Here is a 16,958-nt window from a genome sequence, read left to right on the forward strand (position 1 = left end):
AAGATTAGATTAAGTGAGAGAGAATAAAAGAGACAGAAAGGAAAAGTAAGAAAAAAATTACAAATTTTTAAAGTCTCTAAGAACAATTTACTACCTGCTGGAATGGGACTCCACAGTTTTAATTGTTCCCTTTCTGGGCCAGAGAGGTTGAGTGGCATTGCAGCAGCATATTAAAAAGGGTCCTCACACCATTAAGTACCAGCCCTAATTGTCCACGGCAAGTTTAGTGGGTAATTATTGCACAAAAGCAGCAATTTCTTGAAACTCATGGGGAGCTTGAGGGCGACCTTCGGTTTTTGCGAGGCTAACGGCGGAGCGATGCAAACCGTCCAGCAACTCATGGCGATTCGCAACTCATGGCATATCACCTCTTCGCCACAAGTTGCTGGGCGATGTACACGTTAATAAAAGCGAGTGCCATTGAACTCACTGAAACTTTGGCAGCAAATTTACGGCCCCATATCTTAAAGAAAGTTGGCAATAGTGTGAGAAGATGGTGGACTGTGATAAACCCCTCGCTCCCCAGCACCATTACCATAGTCGGATTGTCTGACTACACTCATATGAAGAATTACTACTTGGATTGTGAGCAGCGCCTGTGGAATTCTACCTCAGCACAGTCTGAAATGGGGAGAGAATTGGAAAAGATAAATAACCCATGCTTGCAAGAACCCCCCAAGAAATTCAGATAAACTGAAAAATATCATATAAATAAGTTTATTTACGCTCAATAATTCCAAACAACATACAGGCATGAAAATGAAGTACTTATCATAATGGAGCTTACAGGGTCACTTAAAATGGAGTTCTCATGAATCATCAAACCCAAAAACCTCTTCCTCTTTCAGATACTGACTGATCTGCTGTGTATTTTCCACATTTCCTGTTTGTATTTCAGGTTTCCAGCATCAGTCATTTTTTCTTGAGAATTATCTTCCAATAATTCAGTATTTCCTTGTTGTTCTCTCTCCACACCTGCCACCTACAATGTATTAAGCTTCCCCTCAGTGTTACTTAGGGAAGCTTTTGGTACAAGCACTTGACCCATCGCTGACTGGGGTCTATCACAATAGATGCTCAAACTAAAAAGCTAATGGTGTAGCTGACATACTGCAAAGGGTAGACTTAAGCTGTATTGGCTGCTAAATCCCAAATTGTTTTAAAAAATACATTAATTATTGCTCCATTGTATTATATACAAAAATAATAATATATAAAATGTACAAAACCATCCATTTTGCACCATATAAAAAGTTTTTTTTTCTTATTTTTCTTAAAACAATTTTATGAACAAAAAGAAGTTTGTTGAACAGCTTTGCCTTCTTCCTCAGTTGTCTGTGATTTGGGATCAGGACAATCCCAAGTATTCACAAGAGGTGTTCCACATCAGAGGCACTAGAAGACGTCAAAGGTTCGTCACACCGCAATGGCAACATCATTACTGGCCTGTGGCAGGGAACACGAAACATACACCGTAACTGTACTGATCCCTTGCTTGCATTCCCATAACCCCCTCCTGTGTTCCTCACTCCTCTCCTGAATGTCCCAACCCTTGTTGGGGTGAGGGTTGACAACTCTGGCTGGATATATTCCTGGAGGTTTCATCACATGCTCACTCACCCACCGCTGCATACTCACTCACTTGCCACTTTCCGGAGGGGCAATAACAAACCTCCCCATCCCCCCCAACCCCCACAGAACTGGCACAATATGCCACATTCTTTCAGCCTGTGGGAATAGATGGGCAGCAGAGATGTGCCCTTCGTGGCATGGGTGCCAATGCTAATGCAATATAAAGAGCCTCCCCCCAAACTCACAAAGCCCACCAGGGTCAGTGATGGAGGTACCCAGTGGCTCGAGCCAACACTTATGGCAGGGGCGTACCCCAACGTACTCTGAAAATTTTCTCGCCTGTAGATTGTAATGTGGCCGGCTAAACTGGTGTTATGAGCAAAACCGGTATTGCAATGTGATCTCAGCTTACATCACACCTCATTATCAGACTCAGAGAGCTGGAGAGCCTTTTTTATTTTTATACAAGAGAGTTGCAAAATTCTTTGTCAGGGCCATTTGTCAACTGTGACATGAAACATATCTACGGCTTCCAGATGCGAAACCATAGCCAACAACGGATGGACTGAAAAACTTGGGGCCGACGATAAAGTTCAAACAGTCAATAATTTTAGCTAAATGATTGGCAAGTGCGAAATGGGATTTTGACAGGAGTTAGCAAAGTCAACGTAGACCAGCTTGTTTCAGGACCAAATACCAAGAACTCTGCTGCTAACCCAACATTGTTCAATGTGCGATTGTGCCATATATACCAGGGAGGTCCCCTGGTCTGTGCTGAGTTAGCTGATATCAGGCCAAGCAAGAGGAGGGAGCCTTCTATTGGACTCAATTGCCCTGTACCAAGGACTGGAATGGGGTTTGGGGCGGGGGAGGAAATCAGCTAGAGTTCCCGTTCCTGGTTACCATCCAAGGCTCTACCCATGAAGAATATTCACCGACTCCATCCCTCTCTCCGGCCATTGCCTGAGGCTGAACCAGACTGTTCGCAACCTCAGAGGGTTGTAGGACTGGAGGAGGTTACTGAGATAGGAGGGGGCGAGGTCATGGAGGGATCGGAACACAAGGTTGAGAATTTTAAAATCGGGGCGTTGCCAGATCGAGAGTCAATGTAGCTCTGCGAGCACAGGGAGTGATGGGTGAACGGGACTCGTGTGAGTTTGGACATGGGTAGCAGTGTTTTGGATGAGCTCCTGTTAACAGAGGGTGCAAAGTGGGAGGCCGGCCAGGAGATGTTGCCAACTGAACAGCTACCTGCTATATTTAGTTGTACTGATAGTGATCTAATTTAATCCCACTCAATTCAATTCCTCTGATAAGCACTTTGTAAGTTGCCTGCCAGATGTGCTAAGGTGCACTTAAGTGAGAGGCAACCTAACTCGAATCTAAGTAGAGCGCTCTGTTTTTCTCACCATTCGCTTGATCTTCTGCTTCATCCTCTTCCTCAGTCTCCACCTCTTCTTCTATCTCTTCTTCATCTGGAGGGAGAACATAAAGATCTGTCACTCAACTTTCCCACTGGAGTATTTCCTGACTAGCATTTTGCATTATTTATTTTGCACTATTTACTTTGAATTATTATTGCTTTGTCGAGTTCCATTAAACTCAGATGTTTGGCGGGTGGTTTCTGGTAGATTTTGCGCAATTCTAGAATCGAAAATTTTCCCAGTAACCCCACAGCGTTTCCTCATTTATATTTTGGTTGAAATTCAAGCCAGTGAGATGCCAAAAAGGTTCTTAGTGAATGCCCCTGATCTCAGTTGGAAAGTTCACTGGGGAAGTGGGAATGGAACTAATTGGATCGCTCTTTCAAAGAGCCGGCACAGGCACGATGAGCAGAATGGACTCCTTCTGTATCATTCTATGATTCTGTGGAAAAAAACTTGAATTTATCTAGCACCATATCACATCTCTCAGAAATGTCTCAAATCACTTTGCGTACAATCAACTACTTTTCTTACTGTCCCTCATGCACTGAGTCATGCAGATGAAGTAGGCATGGCAGGGTGGGCTGAATGGTCTTCTTCTGTGCTGTATCATTCTTTGAAGTCTCAGTCTCAATCTTGGGTCTGTGCTGAGTTAGCCAAGAGCAGCAGTAGGAGTGCAACAAATGGTCACAGTACCCCTGGGCTATGGAGGGGGGAAATCAGACTCGTCCCCAACTCCAGGTTGCGATTTAGTGACTACTGGTGAAAAGCTCTGCTCTAAACCCCTATCATCATATCAAATGAGGACATGATTGGTCTTAGTGTCAGCTGTGGCTCAGTGGGTAGCACTTTCACCTCTGAGTCGGGAGGTTGTGGGTTCAAGCCCCACTCCAGGGACTTAAGCAACATAAATCTAGACTGACACTCTAGTGCAATGCTGAGGGAGTGCTGCATTTTCGGAGGTGCCATCTTTTGATTGAGATGTTACACCGAGGCCCTGTTTACTCTCTCAGGTGGATGTAAAAGATCCCATGGCACTGTTTTGAAGACGAGCAGAGGAGTTCTCCCCAGTGTCCTGGCCAATAATTATCCCTCAATCAACATAAAAACAATTTATCTGGTCATTATCATATTGCTGTTTGTGGGAGCTTGCTGAGCACAAATTGGCTGCCGCATTTCCCACATTACAACAGTGACTACTCTCCAAAAGTACTTCATTGGCTGTAAAGCGCTTTGAGACGTCCGGTGGTCGTGAAAGGTGCTATATAAATGCAAGTCTATCTATCCATCAGGGCCCGCCCACATTCAAACAACCTGACAACATCGCTGTCCAGGTCGTATTACGGGATATGAAACCAAGGCAGGTAGATGGAGTTATGATACAGATCAGCCATGATCTAGTGGAATAGGCTAAAGGCCTCCTCCTATTCCTTTGCTCCCTCCTATGTTCATCGCCTCAATCTGGAATTTATTGACACCATCCTTGTGGCCACTCTGAATAGTGTTGAATTGTGGGGAGTTCTGTGCCTTGGGTCCCCAGCTAGGGATGAATGGTCAACATGCCGACCCAGACCCACTCTCCTAGGCCACAACATTAGCCAGACAGCAGTGTCTACAATCAACGTACCTGTTCCAAATGTTATATTTTTCAGGGTTTCCTCTGCCAGTTCCAGATTCACTGAAAACTGATCCATGTTCTCAAACCCGTCTTCGTGTTTTGGTATGTGAGAGGTTCTGGAGGCATCAATGATTCTGAAATTTGAATTAAAGAGCATCATTTAGGTGTGACGAGTTATAATCAATCTGAACAATTCCGTTATCATTAGTGCATTTTACTTAGAAGAAAGAACTAATTGGCATTGGTAGTACTTGGCAAAAGAAATGGAGGGAAAATGAGATTTTTTCTAACGCAGCGAGTTGTTATGATCTGGAATGCACTGCCTGAAAAGGCGTTGGAAGCAGATTCAACAGTAATTTTCAAAAGAGAATTTGATAAATATTTGAAAACAAAATAAAAATGTAAGGATATGGGGAAAGAGCAGGGGCGTGGGATTAACTAGTCAGCTCTTTCATCAATGGCCTCCTTCTGTGCTGTATCATTCTACCTATGATCTTGCATGTATATAGAACCTTATCACATGTGCAGGATGTCCCAAAGATAAATGACCAGATTATCTGTTTTTGATAGGATTGGTTGAGTGAGGAATGTTGGCCAGGTCTCTGGGAGAGCCAAGCCTGTACTTGATTATCAATTTATTTAGGTTATCAACTAATATCATTTATTGTTTACATATATTGCATAAGGTTAAAGATTAAGCATTGACAGTGTTATTGAAGCAGCTCAGAGCTCTCTCCATACTGTTCCAACAGTGAGGAGCACTCCCTACTGTACAGCGGTGGTCACACCCTCTGAATGGCCTTGCTGAATGAAATTGCTTGGGTCAGTAACCTGGTGGTTAAGTGAATAACTGCACTGTTTGGGGTCATGCAGAACAGTAAAGTTCCAGGTTCAATCCCTGACCTGAGGTTACTGATCTCAGCAAAGGCAGCGGGGTAGGTGTGCAATGCTCAGTCTCACCACTCTGGGCTAGGGAGAGAAAAAGAGGAACTGGGACTCCTAGTTTTAATCATTCATCAACTGTCAGCTTGGCCTATTGATAGTGCTCTAGGCCCACCCACCCCACCAAATAAGAAGATTGTAGGTTCAAATCCCACGCCAGGACTTGAGCATATTATCTAGGAAGAGACATTGTCAGAGGTGCTATCTATTGAATGAGCTGTTGAATCATTGACCCCTCTATTTGTTTGGTTCGAGGTACAAGAGACCAGCCAGTCTCCCTCAAGCAATACCACCAAAAGCAGATTATCTGGTCTCATTGCTGTTTGTGGGGCCTTGATGTGCGCACAATTGCTGCCGCGTTTTCCTACAGAACTTCAAAGACTACACTGCAAAAAAATAATTATTTGGCTGTGAAGCACTTGGGGGACATACCGACAGTGTGAAAGATGCTCTCTCAGTGCAAGTTCTTTCTTTTCAGTGCCCATTGACTCCTGCTGGTGAGGACAGGACTGGACTCAGTTGTGCTGCCCTCCCTGGTCAATCAGCTGCCTGATTGTGGCTCACTGAAGAATGGACATTTGGACATGGTATTAAAAAGCAACCGGCACCCATAAACCATGCCCTAGGAAGAGGTTTCAGGAAAGGAGGGAAGAAAGTTGGGCAATGCTCAGTTGATCCATTTATTCATTAAGCTCGATGCTTTCACTCAGAGATTACACAACTTAAACAAAGCTGTTACTGGTGTGGAAGGGACAATATCGCTTCTCGGCCTTTTGGCTAAGATCATGCGTAACTGACCTGACAGGGGAGTAGCCACCATGACCTCCGGGTGGTTCTCCCTGGATCAGGAAGGTATATGCTTGCTTTTTTGGAAACAGGAGGTGGGTGGGGTGGCTTGACCCATCCACCTCCACGGAGGTGTGTGGGGGACCTGACCCATCCACCTCCATGGCACGAACCTGGTATTGCAGTACTTCCAGGAACGGTGCAGTGGCTCTAGGCCTTTTGGCTAAGAGCATTGGCGCAGAGTGATCCTTGGCGTGTGCAAGGTGACCTCTGGCGTTTGTGATTTGACAAAGAATTGGAACGATTGGCTACGAATTTCAAAAAAAAAAAAAAAAAAATTCAGGATTGAGTTAAATGCGCTGGATAATTGATTTAGTAGAGGGCCTTGATCCTTTTCAATTAGGAAATAATGAGGTACAAGCTTAAAAGAGAGACAAAACTCAATGAACACTTACTTTTGCAGGAGTTTCTTTGCAGTCTGTGGAAAGGAAAAGAACATTGATTAGATGTTTGAATATTTTATAATCTATAAAAAAAATCTTTCTCAATAAGTAGTTAATCTATCAATGCATTTAGAACAAAGTACGGGGGAATATCAGCTTGTACACACAGATTTGTATTCTCTTGTTGCATGGAAAACGCCATGACATGTAAATGTTTAATTGAAGTTTCACAAAGGAGTGAGAAGCTGGGATTATTAGTGTTAAGCACAACAAGCTTCCCCGAGAGCTTTAGAATATGGTACTTTAGAGTATGGTACAGAGCCATATCTGGATGGGGAAAGATCCCAACTTTGAACGCAGCCCATATCATGTTGGCTGCTCAGTCTGGAAGGCGGTTGTGAACTATAATTGGCCTCAGTTCTCCAGGGTTAGGAAGGGGGATTTTGCACTCAAGTCTCTGGAGTGGGACTTGAGCCCATGAATTTTAACCCAGAGGCAAAAGTACTACCCACTGAGCCACAGCAGATACTGCTTGATGAACTGCATGGACAGTTGTGAAGGGCTCTGTGTTGACATGGAACATATTTCTGTTTGGGTTGGGGCAGGAAAGTCAGCTTTTGCTGATATTGGAGTGGAGGGAATTCACTGAGAGTCCAGGCCATTACAAGGTGGGGTCATGGGCAGTGCAGGATTGGGGTCGGGTGTGTGGGCAGAAAGGCTGGCATTGGGTGCGATGCTGTGCATCTGGGCAGATGCCCCAGTGCAGCTGAGAGGTGCTGTGGCTCTGGATGGGCTGCAACATGTGAGGCACAGTGTGATCCAGAAGAGGAGGACGGCTCATGAGATGAGAATAGAGGTGAGTACTAATCTCGTTACTTCCTTTCCACGAGCAATGCCACAGGACATCACTTAATATTTTATATATATCACACTATGAGTTACTAGGGCACAACACAACTATACCCATGTACTACACTGTGTGTTATTGGTTTAAGATTATGACAATAGGTCTATTCAGGGAAGAAATTACACAGCACAAATGTCTCTTACAACAAGGAAGGTAGCAATTCCAGGCTCCTCCATGAATTGGATGGCATTTTCCACCAGCTTAGAGGACCCCTCTAGATGCTTCTTGTATTGCCTCATCAAATCCTTGACAAATGTCACTTTCTCCTCCTGTGTTTTTGTAATTGATTGCAGCATATTGTCTTTCCTATGTTCTAGAATGGCGTACAATCTGTCAAACTGTTCTACGAGTGAGTGTTTCTGGTGTCTGCTGTTCTCCTGGGGAAATAAAGCAATAAGAAACCTTCACCACGCAGTAGAAAGCAAACCCTCACCAACTGACGTCCAGTCTGTAATCGTGACCCCGAGCTTCCGGTCGCCTGTCCCTTTAATTCTCCGCTCCACTCCCACTCTGATCTCTCCATCCTCGGTCTCCTACACTGTTCCAATGAAGCTCAACGCAAGCTCGAGGAACAGCACCTCATCTTTCTTTTAGGCACTTTACAGCCTTCTGGACTCAACATCGAGTTCAGCAATTTCAGACCACAACCTCGGCCCATATTTATTTTCCCTTTCCTCCTATTTTTTTTTTACAAACCCCGTCCCTTTTTTCTCTCTTTTTTCCACAGCAGCTGGTGATGATTCTACCCTATCACAGACCTTCCCATTTATTCTTTCCTCCCCTTCCCCTTTCAGTGCTCCAGCACTTCCTTAAAAATCAGTTACATCCCAAACTTTTCCAGTTCTGATGAAGGGTCACAGACCCGAAACGTTAACTCTGTTTTCCTCTCCACAGATGTTGCCTGACCTGCTGAGATGTCCAGCATTTTCTGTTTTCATTCCCTCACCAACTGATGTTGGCATTGACCCCATCTGTCACCCGATGGACAGCCAGCCCTGATTAGATTGTGTATGGATTGGGAATACCTCGTTGAATCCATTAGTTGGCCAATTGGTAACAAGGGAGCAGAGGCTCAGGATTTTCACCAGAGTGAGAAGTTAGGACCTTTTAATGCAGATGATTGCTACACCACAAGTGTCATTCCCAGTGAGAAAGGCAGAGAATCAATTCACGACTTGCCTGTAACAGCAGCCTTCCTCATTGCGAGATACACTTGTGGAATGCTTCACCATTGCTCAGTGACAAGTGACCTATTGTCATCCGTACTTCTAACTTTCAGTCCTGTACTTAACCAAGTATTTATACAGATTTTTCTTTTTGAATGAATGAATCGTCTCAGCATTGATTGCTTTTGATGGGATTATATTTTCCTTATATTCACTCTCCTTTGTCTCCTTTCGAGGTTTGTTCATTTTATACTCAGTCAACAACATCAACAACTTTCATTTATATAGTGCCTTTAACGTAGTAAAATGTCCCAAGGCGCTTCACAGGAGTGTTATCAGTCGAAATTTGACACTGAGCTACAATAACTAGGGAGTTATTGGGACAGGTGACCAAAAGCTTGGTCAAAGAGGTTGTTTTTAAGGAGCGTCTTAAAGGAGGAGAAGCGGAGAGACTTAGGGAGGGATAGCCAGAGCTTGGTGCTCTCAGTCTGAGCTAAGAAGTCTGTAAGTCTATGTTATTGACTCAGCATTCGAAAGGAGTTCCGAAATAAAATTGAATTATACATTGGGTGCACATTTCCGATCCCTGGAACTTTTTTTTAAAACTGGGTTACTTTACATGGGCTATTTTAGAAGTGATGTAAGGAACTCCACTAAACATCACTGGTATTGATGAGATTAGCTGTTGCCATGGAAGGGGAGGAAGAATGCAGGCGTCTATTTAAGGGACCCACTGATGAAAATTCTCTGTCGGTTATTTCATACCTCGATGCTTTTGCATGTCTCTTCCAACTGATCTGTGATGGCCTGGATCCTGTCATTACCAGCCACCAGCATGGCGATCCCATCAGTCAGCTCTGTCTGTGGAAACACAGCAAAAAACCACACCTGTTAGAAGGACTAATTGTAAAAAGAAAAACCCATCGCACCCACATCCTGCAACAAATAACACAAGGCTTGAGACAGGAAATCACAATTCCATTCAGCGACCTTTTCTGCAATTGTTAAAAGTTGATTATAATGTCAGGTTATGCTATTTTTAATACCACCAATCATGTGAACTGGTTTCATTTTTGCATTGAAACAAATTGTATAATGCGACTCAAGTTTGAAACCATCTCAGTCAACTTTAAACATCTAAAAGAGGTACATTTTAAAATTCTTAACAGTTCCTTTTTAAGCTGTAACTGTTAACAAAGAGCTGGCTCTTTAAATCGTATCACATTGATATTAAAAGTGCACTGCGCTGTAGCGTATCGTATTGATCTAGAACCGTGTGTCGCACTGTACAGCATCACATTAATCTAGAATAAGTACGCAATGTTGCATCGTATCATGTCATTCTAGAACAGAGAGAGGAGTTCTGCACAGATACTCAAGATGCTAAGGGTAACTCACTGTTCTAGATCACGTATTACTGAGCTCCATTTTCTCGAGCCAAGAGGGTATGTTGGGGCTTCTGATCTGAGTTATTCATTGTATAGAATGGCTTTGCCCCCAGTTTTGGTAATATGATAGCGGCCTTCAAACAAGACATCAACTTGCATTTACAAAGCACCTTCAGCCTGGTAAATCCCCCGTGGTGAATCACGGAGGGGAAGTGGAGGTCGAGGCGTGGGGAGATTTGGAGGCATGATCGAAAGCATGAATTATTTAGAAAACTTTACTGAATTGTGTCCTGCTCTATATCATGCGTGATACTGTTCTAGGTCAATATGATACTGCACAATGTAAAAAAAAGACGGATTTCTATAGCGCCTTTTACGGCCACCAGATGTTTCAAAGCGCTTTACAGCCAATGAAGTACCTTTGGAATGAAGTCACTGTTGTAATTTGGGAAACGCGACAGCCAATTTGCGCACAGCAAGCTCCCACAAACAGCAATGTGATAATAACCAGATAATCTGTTTTAGTTATGTTGATTTAGGGATAAATATTGGCCTGGACACTGGGATAACTCCCCTGCTTTTCTTCAAAATAGTGCCTTGAGATCTTTTACGTCCACCTGAGAGAGCAGACGGGGCCTCGGTTTAATCGTCCAAAAGCCGGCACCTCCGACAGTGCAGCACTCCCTCAGTACTGTACTGGTACTGGGACGTTCCCAATCAGGGTGCTACCATAAAGTACTGTACTAGAACCAATGGGAATGTACCCCATTGTTCTAGATCAACACAAACAAAAAGAAAGCCAATCATTGGTTTCGAATTGATCTGAAGATATGCTTAATAGCAACTAGCTCGAACTGACCCAGGGAAGTTCCTATTTTCAGTAATTAAGGGACAAACTAGTTGAAACCCAGTTTCACCTCAGCATCAGAATAATGCCTATCCCGTACATAGTAAAGCGCCCCTTTACTTCTAAAGCAGCGTAAACTCTCAGTCACTGCTCTACAACACTAAGAGATGCATTAATATTTTGAAAATGTTGTAGTATTTTGGCAATCCTGGTACATTCCTGAATTTAATCCTGGTAAATTTGAGTTGTTGATTAAGGTGAGTTTATAGGAGGTCACATGGCAGGAAGATGGCAGAAAATGATGCCCTATGGGAGCAATAAGCTGTCACATTTATTGTCACTTTCCAAACTGCACCTGACAGTAAAGCAGCTCTGGTGCTCCCCCAGTGGCTGGGTGGGTAAGTGCACTGCTTGCCGCACACAGGTTCGGATGCCCCCAGGTTCCACCCCTGGTCTGTGCTGAGAAAGCTGAGCTCAGCCACTTTGGGGCGGTACACTGCCCTTGGTATAAAGGAAGAGGAAATTCAGAAAGGGTCCCTGCTCCTTGCATTGAGCCCAGCTGGGAAGTGGGGTGTATATGGACAATTTCAGGCACTGCTGTGATGACCCACACCCCCCCAAGGTCAAACAACCTGCCAACAATTGATGCCAATCTGATATGCGCAGCATACTTGTTCGGGTGAGGTACCAGATGGTAACTGGCACCCATACTCCAGGCAGACACAGCGCCTTCGGGAGGGGAATGAGTTACACAACTCAAGAAGACCTGACCACGTTTAAAAAAGCACAATGCAGCTTCAATTTCTCCGAGCAAGCAGGCAGACAGGCTGAAAAGTGGGCCAGCGTAGCTCAGAAGAATTCCCTCCTCCTTCCCACTGTCCCCCGGCCAGCTGTCGCATTGCGACACTCCTGGACTAAAATTAGCCTGAACGTCAAGAACGTCAAGAGGGTTTGTGCACAAGGTTATTTTAACCCCTCGTTGCCCAGGCATTTCTGAACTGCTTTAATATTGTTGATTACATAGAAAATACAGCACAGAAACAGGCCATTTGACCCAACAAGTCTGTGGCAGTGTTTATGCTCCACACGAGCCTCCTCCCATTCGACTTACTTCATCTCCCCCTGTCAACATACCTTTCTATTCCTTTCTCTCTCCTGTAGTTCTATATTCTTTTTGTAATATGGAGACTGGAACTGTATACAGTACTCTTTAAGTGTGGTCCAATCAAAGTTCAATACAAGTTTAATATAATTTTTCTGCTTTTGAATGCTATTCCTCCAGAAATGAACCCCAGTACTTTGCACTTTTTAATGGCTTTGTTAAACTGCGTTGCTACTTTTAATGAGTTTAGATAAACGTCTTTGCCCACCCAATCCTTACCTTTTGCTGCTGAAATACATTCTGCAGAGGGGCCACCTCGCAGTCCTTGTGAGCGCCAAAGACCTTGCACATTGAGCAGGTGGGAACTTGGCAGGTCACGCAGTAAATGTTGATCTTTTCATCCTCGTGCTCTTCACACATGGGCTGGTTACCTTTCTTCAAAGGTCTGCTGGATGTCAAAAGAATATATGTATTTTCATCAGTACACCGCTGTTTGTGAAGAAGCAATGCATGAATAACATGAAATACAGTGAATGTTCAGCATAGAAACAGGCCTTTTGGGCAATGTTCCCTCAAATGTTTTTTCCCTTTGAAAACTGACATTATTCTTTGAGATGATTTATACCCTCTGCAACTGCATCTCAGAGACGATCATTACTTAAAGTTCACTCTCCCTCAATATTACAATTTTTATAACGCTCTTTGCTTTATATCAATATATTATTGCACTTGTATGTATATAAATTATTAATTTCTTATCTCACGTCTGGCCGAAATAAATATGGTCAGCATTTCTTCAAAGCACAGCTCAGCAAACTTCATTGGACTTGGTAAGTTACTTGCCCGACTATTTTTATGCATTTAGAAATAGCTGGGCTAAATAAGGTTTGTGGCATCGTTACCAATTGCAACCCTGACCAAATGACCTTGTGGACACAGACGCAGCAGGACGTGATAATAACTTAGTATGTTTCCAGTGAGTGAAAAGCACTCCTGAAGATGTAGTTTGATAGTACTTTAATCTGAACTATGCACCATGTGGGTCAATCTACAGCCTCATGTGGCAGTACACCAGGAGGTTCTGGATTCGATCCAGTGGTTGGTGCTGAATTTGCTGATCTCCGCCAGAGAGGCAGTTGAGGTGCTACACTTGACCTCAGTACCCATGGTTGGCGAGGGGGATATCAGCCAGGTTTCCTGCTTCTGATTGCAGTCCAGTGACTCGTGCTTGAAAGTGGACTTTGGGTGGAGGTCAAAAGAAAGAACTTGCATTTAAATAGCGCCTTTCACGACCTCAGGGCATCCCAAAGCGCTTTGCAGTCAATGAAGACTTTCAAAGTACAGTCACTGTTGTAATGTAGGGAAACATGGCAGCCAACTTTGCGTACAGCAAGCTCCCACAAACACCAATGAGATCATGACCAGATAACCTGTTTTTGGTGAAGTTGATTGAGGAATAAATATTGGCCAGGACACCAGGGAGAACTCTCTTGCTCTTCTTCAAAATAGTGCCATGGGATCTTTTACATCCACCTGAGAGGCCAGATGGGGAATCAGTTTAACGTCTCATCTGAAAGATGGCACCTCCGACAGTGCAGCGGAAGTGTCAACCTAGATTATATGCTCAAGGCTCTGGAGTAGGACCTAAAACCACAATCTTCTGACTCAGAGGCGAGAGAGTTACCAACTGAGCCAAGCAAGCACTGGGAAAGCTTGCATGTTCTGTCAAGTGCATTCTCAAATGCTTTTCCTTAATTTCTGTTATGAAGGGAAATATTATGGAGAAATATATTTAATCTTTTCCGCCCATTTGAATATGATAACGAAAGAAAGAAACTAATTTCATTTCTATAGCATCCTACCCCATCCTCAGGAGTTCCCCCAGTGCTCGGGAATCAACTAGTCACTTGAAGATACCATTTATATATTAGCTGCAAAATTATTTTATACTTATCTGTACACATAAATATTGTAAAATGGAGAAAGGCTTAAAGGTTCTTTAACTTGTGATATCAGTATCTATAATACATCAAAAATCTGAACTTTTTACATTCCTATAGTACATTTATAGGACTGCCCATTTAAACTTGTCACGGTGTAATTATACCCTTCTGCCATTGATGGCACTGCAACATCACCACAGTTGGGAGGATGTCATGGAATAGAAAGTACAGCACAGAAACAGGCCACTCAACCCAACTGGTCCATGTCAATGTTTATGCTCCACACGAGCGTCCTCCCACTGTACTTCATTCTCACCCATATCCTTCGATTCCTTTCTCCCTCATGTGTTTATGTAGTGTCCCCTTAAAGGCATCCATGCTAATTGCCTCAATCACTCCATGTGGTAGCGAGTTCCACATTCTAATCACTCTCTGGGTAAAGAAGTTTCCCTTGAATTCCTTATTGGATTTATTAGTGACTATCATATATTTATGGCCCCTAGTTTTGGACTCCCCCACAAGTGCAAGCATCCCCTCTACGTCTAACCTATCAAACCCCTTCATAATTATCAGTGTGGGATGTTCACATGGGCAGTATCTATTCTAAATGTGGACATATGCATTTATAACAGAAACGTATAAGTAAAGACAGAATATGTAACTTTAAAATGGGGACTGAATTACATCTGTGTCCCCTGGTCCAATTACCCTCCATCCTTGCTTCACCTGAAGGCTGCACGAGGTTATGACTCCCCATGTATAACACAACAGAATGCAGTCGTGGAAATCTCAGCAAAAGCCTCGAGGATGCATCATTGCAACCATTGCACAAGATGTGTTGTGATAAGCACGTGTCCCTTTTCCCTCCCCAACAAAGATGGTTCCACCATCTCTCCCCCCATCCCACCGTTTCTCCAAACACAGGCTCGACACAGAAGGGGTTACCCCTGCTAACCTGGTGCCCTCCTCTTTGTAGATATCAATGATGTTCTCCACCAGTAGGTTCCTCTGGAGCCCGTAAACCCCATGACGGTCCAAGATAACTTCATGTCGACAGGATGGGCATCTGAATCTCCCTCCGGACACCATGGAACCTCGACAGTATGGATTAGCAGCCTAAAACAACCAACACATGTATATATCTACAAAATATCCAGAACAAGCATACACAGCAGCACTGCACCAGAACTTTTTTTTTAGCTTTTTTTTTAAACTTTCAAAATTGTCACAATTTTTTTTTAAGTTACTGTTTTGAAAAGTTTTCAATAAAGATAATTATCTAGTTAAAAGTTTTATTAAATTTTATATAAAAAAGGTCTTGCCATGTCATAATGAGTATTCCTACATTTCAAAAGTGACTATACTTCAGAAATGTACTTCATTGACTGTAAAGCGCTTTGGGACATCCTGAGGTTGTTGAAAGGCGTTATTTAAGTGCGTCTTTCTTTCTGTCTTTCTTTCTCTCTTTCTCTCTCTCGCTCTCTCTTTCTCTCTCTCTTTCTCCCTCTTTCGCTCTTCCTTTCTCTCTCTCATTCTTGCCCTCTTTCTTTCTCACTTGTACCCTGCTGAGGCCGCAAGGTTCCAGGTTCAACCCCAAGTTAATTTAACTGCGGTCTCAGTTGAAGTGCTCCATCTGGTTTCAGTGCCCTTGGGCTAAGGGAGCGGGGAGAAAATCAGCCATGGCTCCCACTGGAAGCTGCACGTGTGCAGGCATCAGCTGCTGCCATACCCTCAAGTGTTGAACTGTCTGCTGACACTCACCATCTAGGCTGACACATGAGTGAGGTACGGATTGGGGGGGGGGAGTGCGACTCCACAGCAACATCTTTTAATGTCGTAAAAATGTCCCAAGATGCTTCACAGGAGCGTTATCAAACAATATTTGACACCGAGTCTCATAAGGCAATATTAGGAGAGGTGACCTAAAGTCAGCCTCCGTGGGCTACTGTAACCTAGCAAGGAGTCAGAGCTTTCGGAAGAAAATTTGAAGAAAAGTTACTGAAAAGAAAACCCAGTTGCTGAATTTTGAATAGACCCTGATTAAAAACACTGACCTGAAATACATCATTTGCACATTTTCTGCACAGATTGTGTTGGCAAGGCAGGATCACAACTGGCTTTTCAAACATTTCAAGACAGATTGGGCAAATTAGTTGCTTCTCCAGAGTCTCCATTGTGCTGGATTCACGAATTATACTCGACTGGAAATCCATCTCCAAATACAGCGCACGCCACCTAAAACCTGTTGAGTTGCTTCGCCTTTTTCCTTTCCCTGTCGCTCTCGCTCCTTTCAGTCGAATTCCTCGTTAGTATCCGACGCTCCTCTTCAGAAGAGATTCAGTAAAGTAGAGCTGAGGCGTTGAGATAAGATTACTCCTCGTTCCTTTTCTGTCTGTGTGGGACAGCTCATGTCCTTTTTATAAAGGACTCCAGCGTCACATGATAGCTGGTGTAGGGGCAGAGGGGGATGGGGAACAGAGTCCTCAACATAACTCTTCCGATATTAGAAACCTGCAACGTGAAACTGAGAACAAGCAGGACCCAGAGATGCAAGCACATGTGACACTTGGCAAAACAACATTCAAAGAAAGAATAAATAAACATTAAGTTGCTAAAGTTTTTACATAACGATAAACAGTTGAGAACAGGTTGTTCAAGACATCCATCAAAAATGATGTTGTTGCTATAGTGGACTTTTGAGAGCACTTTTACAGGGGCCGAGGACAATAATCGACACCACACAAGGGAGAGGAGCATCAGAAGGTTGGGGCAGGGGCTGGTTGAAAAGATATGTTTTTTCGGAGACTTTTGTAAGCAGGA

General features: G+C 43.6%; 1 protein-coding gene and 1 pseudogene across 3 annotated transcripts; one reads left to right on the plus strand and one right to left on the minus strand.

Moving 5' to 3' along the window:
• Positions 1–701: 701 nt before the first annotated feature.
• On the minus strand, positions 702–16,547 carry LOC139279777 (E3 ubiquitin-protein ligase TRIM63-like). Of its 3 annotated transcripts, none has more exons than XM_070898986.1 (9): positions 16,193–16,547; positions 15,094–15,254; positions 12,475–12,640; positions 9,624–9,719; positions 7,836–8,069; positions 6,798–6,820; positions 4,624–4,748; positions 2,982–3,047; positions 702–1,446 (listed from the first exon to the last, which is right to left on the minus strand). In XM_070898986.1, the coding sequence occupies exons 1-9, from the start codon at positions 16,349–16,351 to the stop codon at positions 1,439–1,441; spliced, it is 1,038 nt and encodes a 345-aa protein (XP_070755087.1). In that variant the 5' UTR covers positions 16,352–16,547; the 3' UTR covers positions 702–1,438. The 3 variants fall into 3 exon arrangements, with proteins under 3 accessions (XP_070755087.1, XP_070755086.1, XP_070755088.1); XM_070898985.1 differs by having other exon boundaries at positions 12,475–12,643; XM_070898987.1 differs by lacking the exon at positions 7,836–8,069 and having other exon boundaries at positions 12,475–12,643.
• On the plus strand, positions 6,314–6,552 carry LOC139280348 (U2 spliceosomal RNA; annotated as a pseudogene).
• Positions 16,548–16,958: the final 411 nt, after the last annotated feature.

This window comes from Pristiophorus japonicus, chromosome 14 (genome assembly GCF_044704955.1).
Source record: "Pristiophorus japonicus isolate sPriJap1 chromosome 14, sPriJap1.hap1, whole genome shotgun sequence".
Lineage (NCBI taxonomy): Eukaryota > Metazoa > Chordata > Chondrichthyes > Pristiophoridae > Pristiophorus > Pristiophorus japonicus.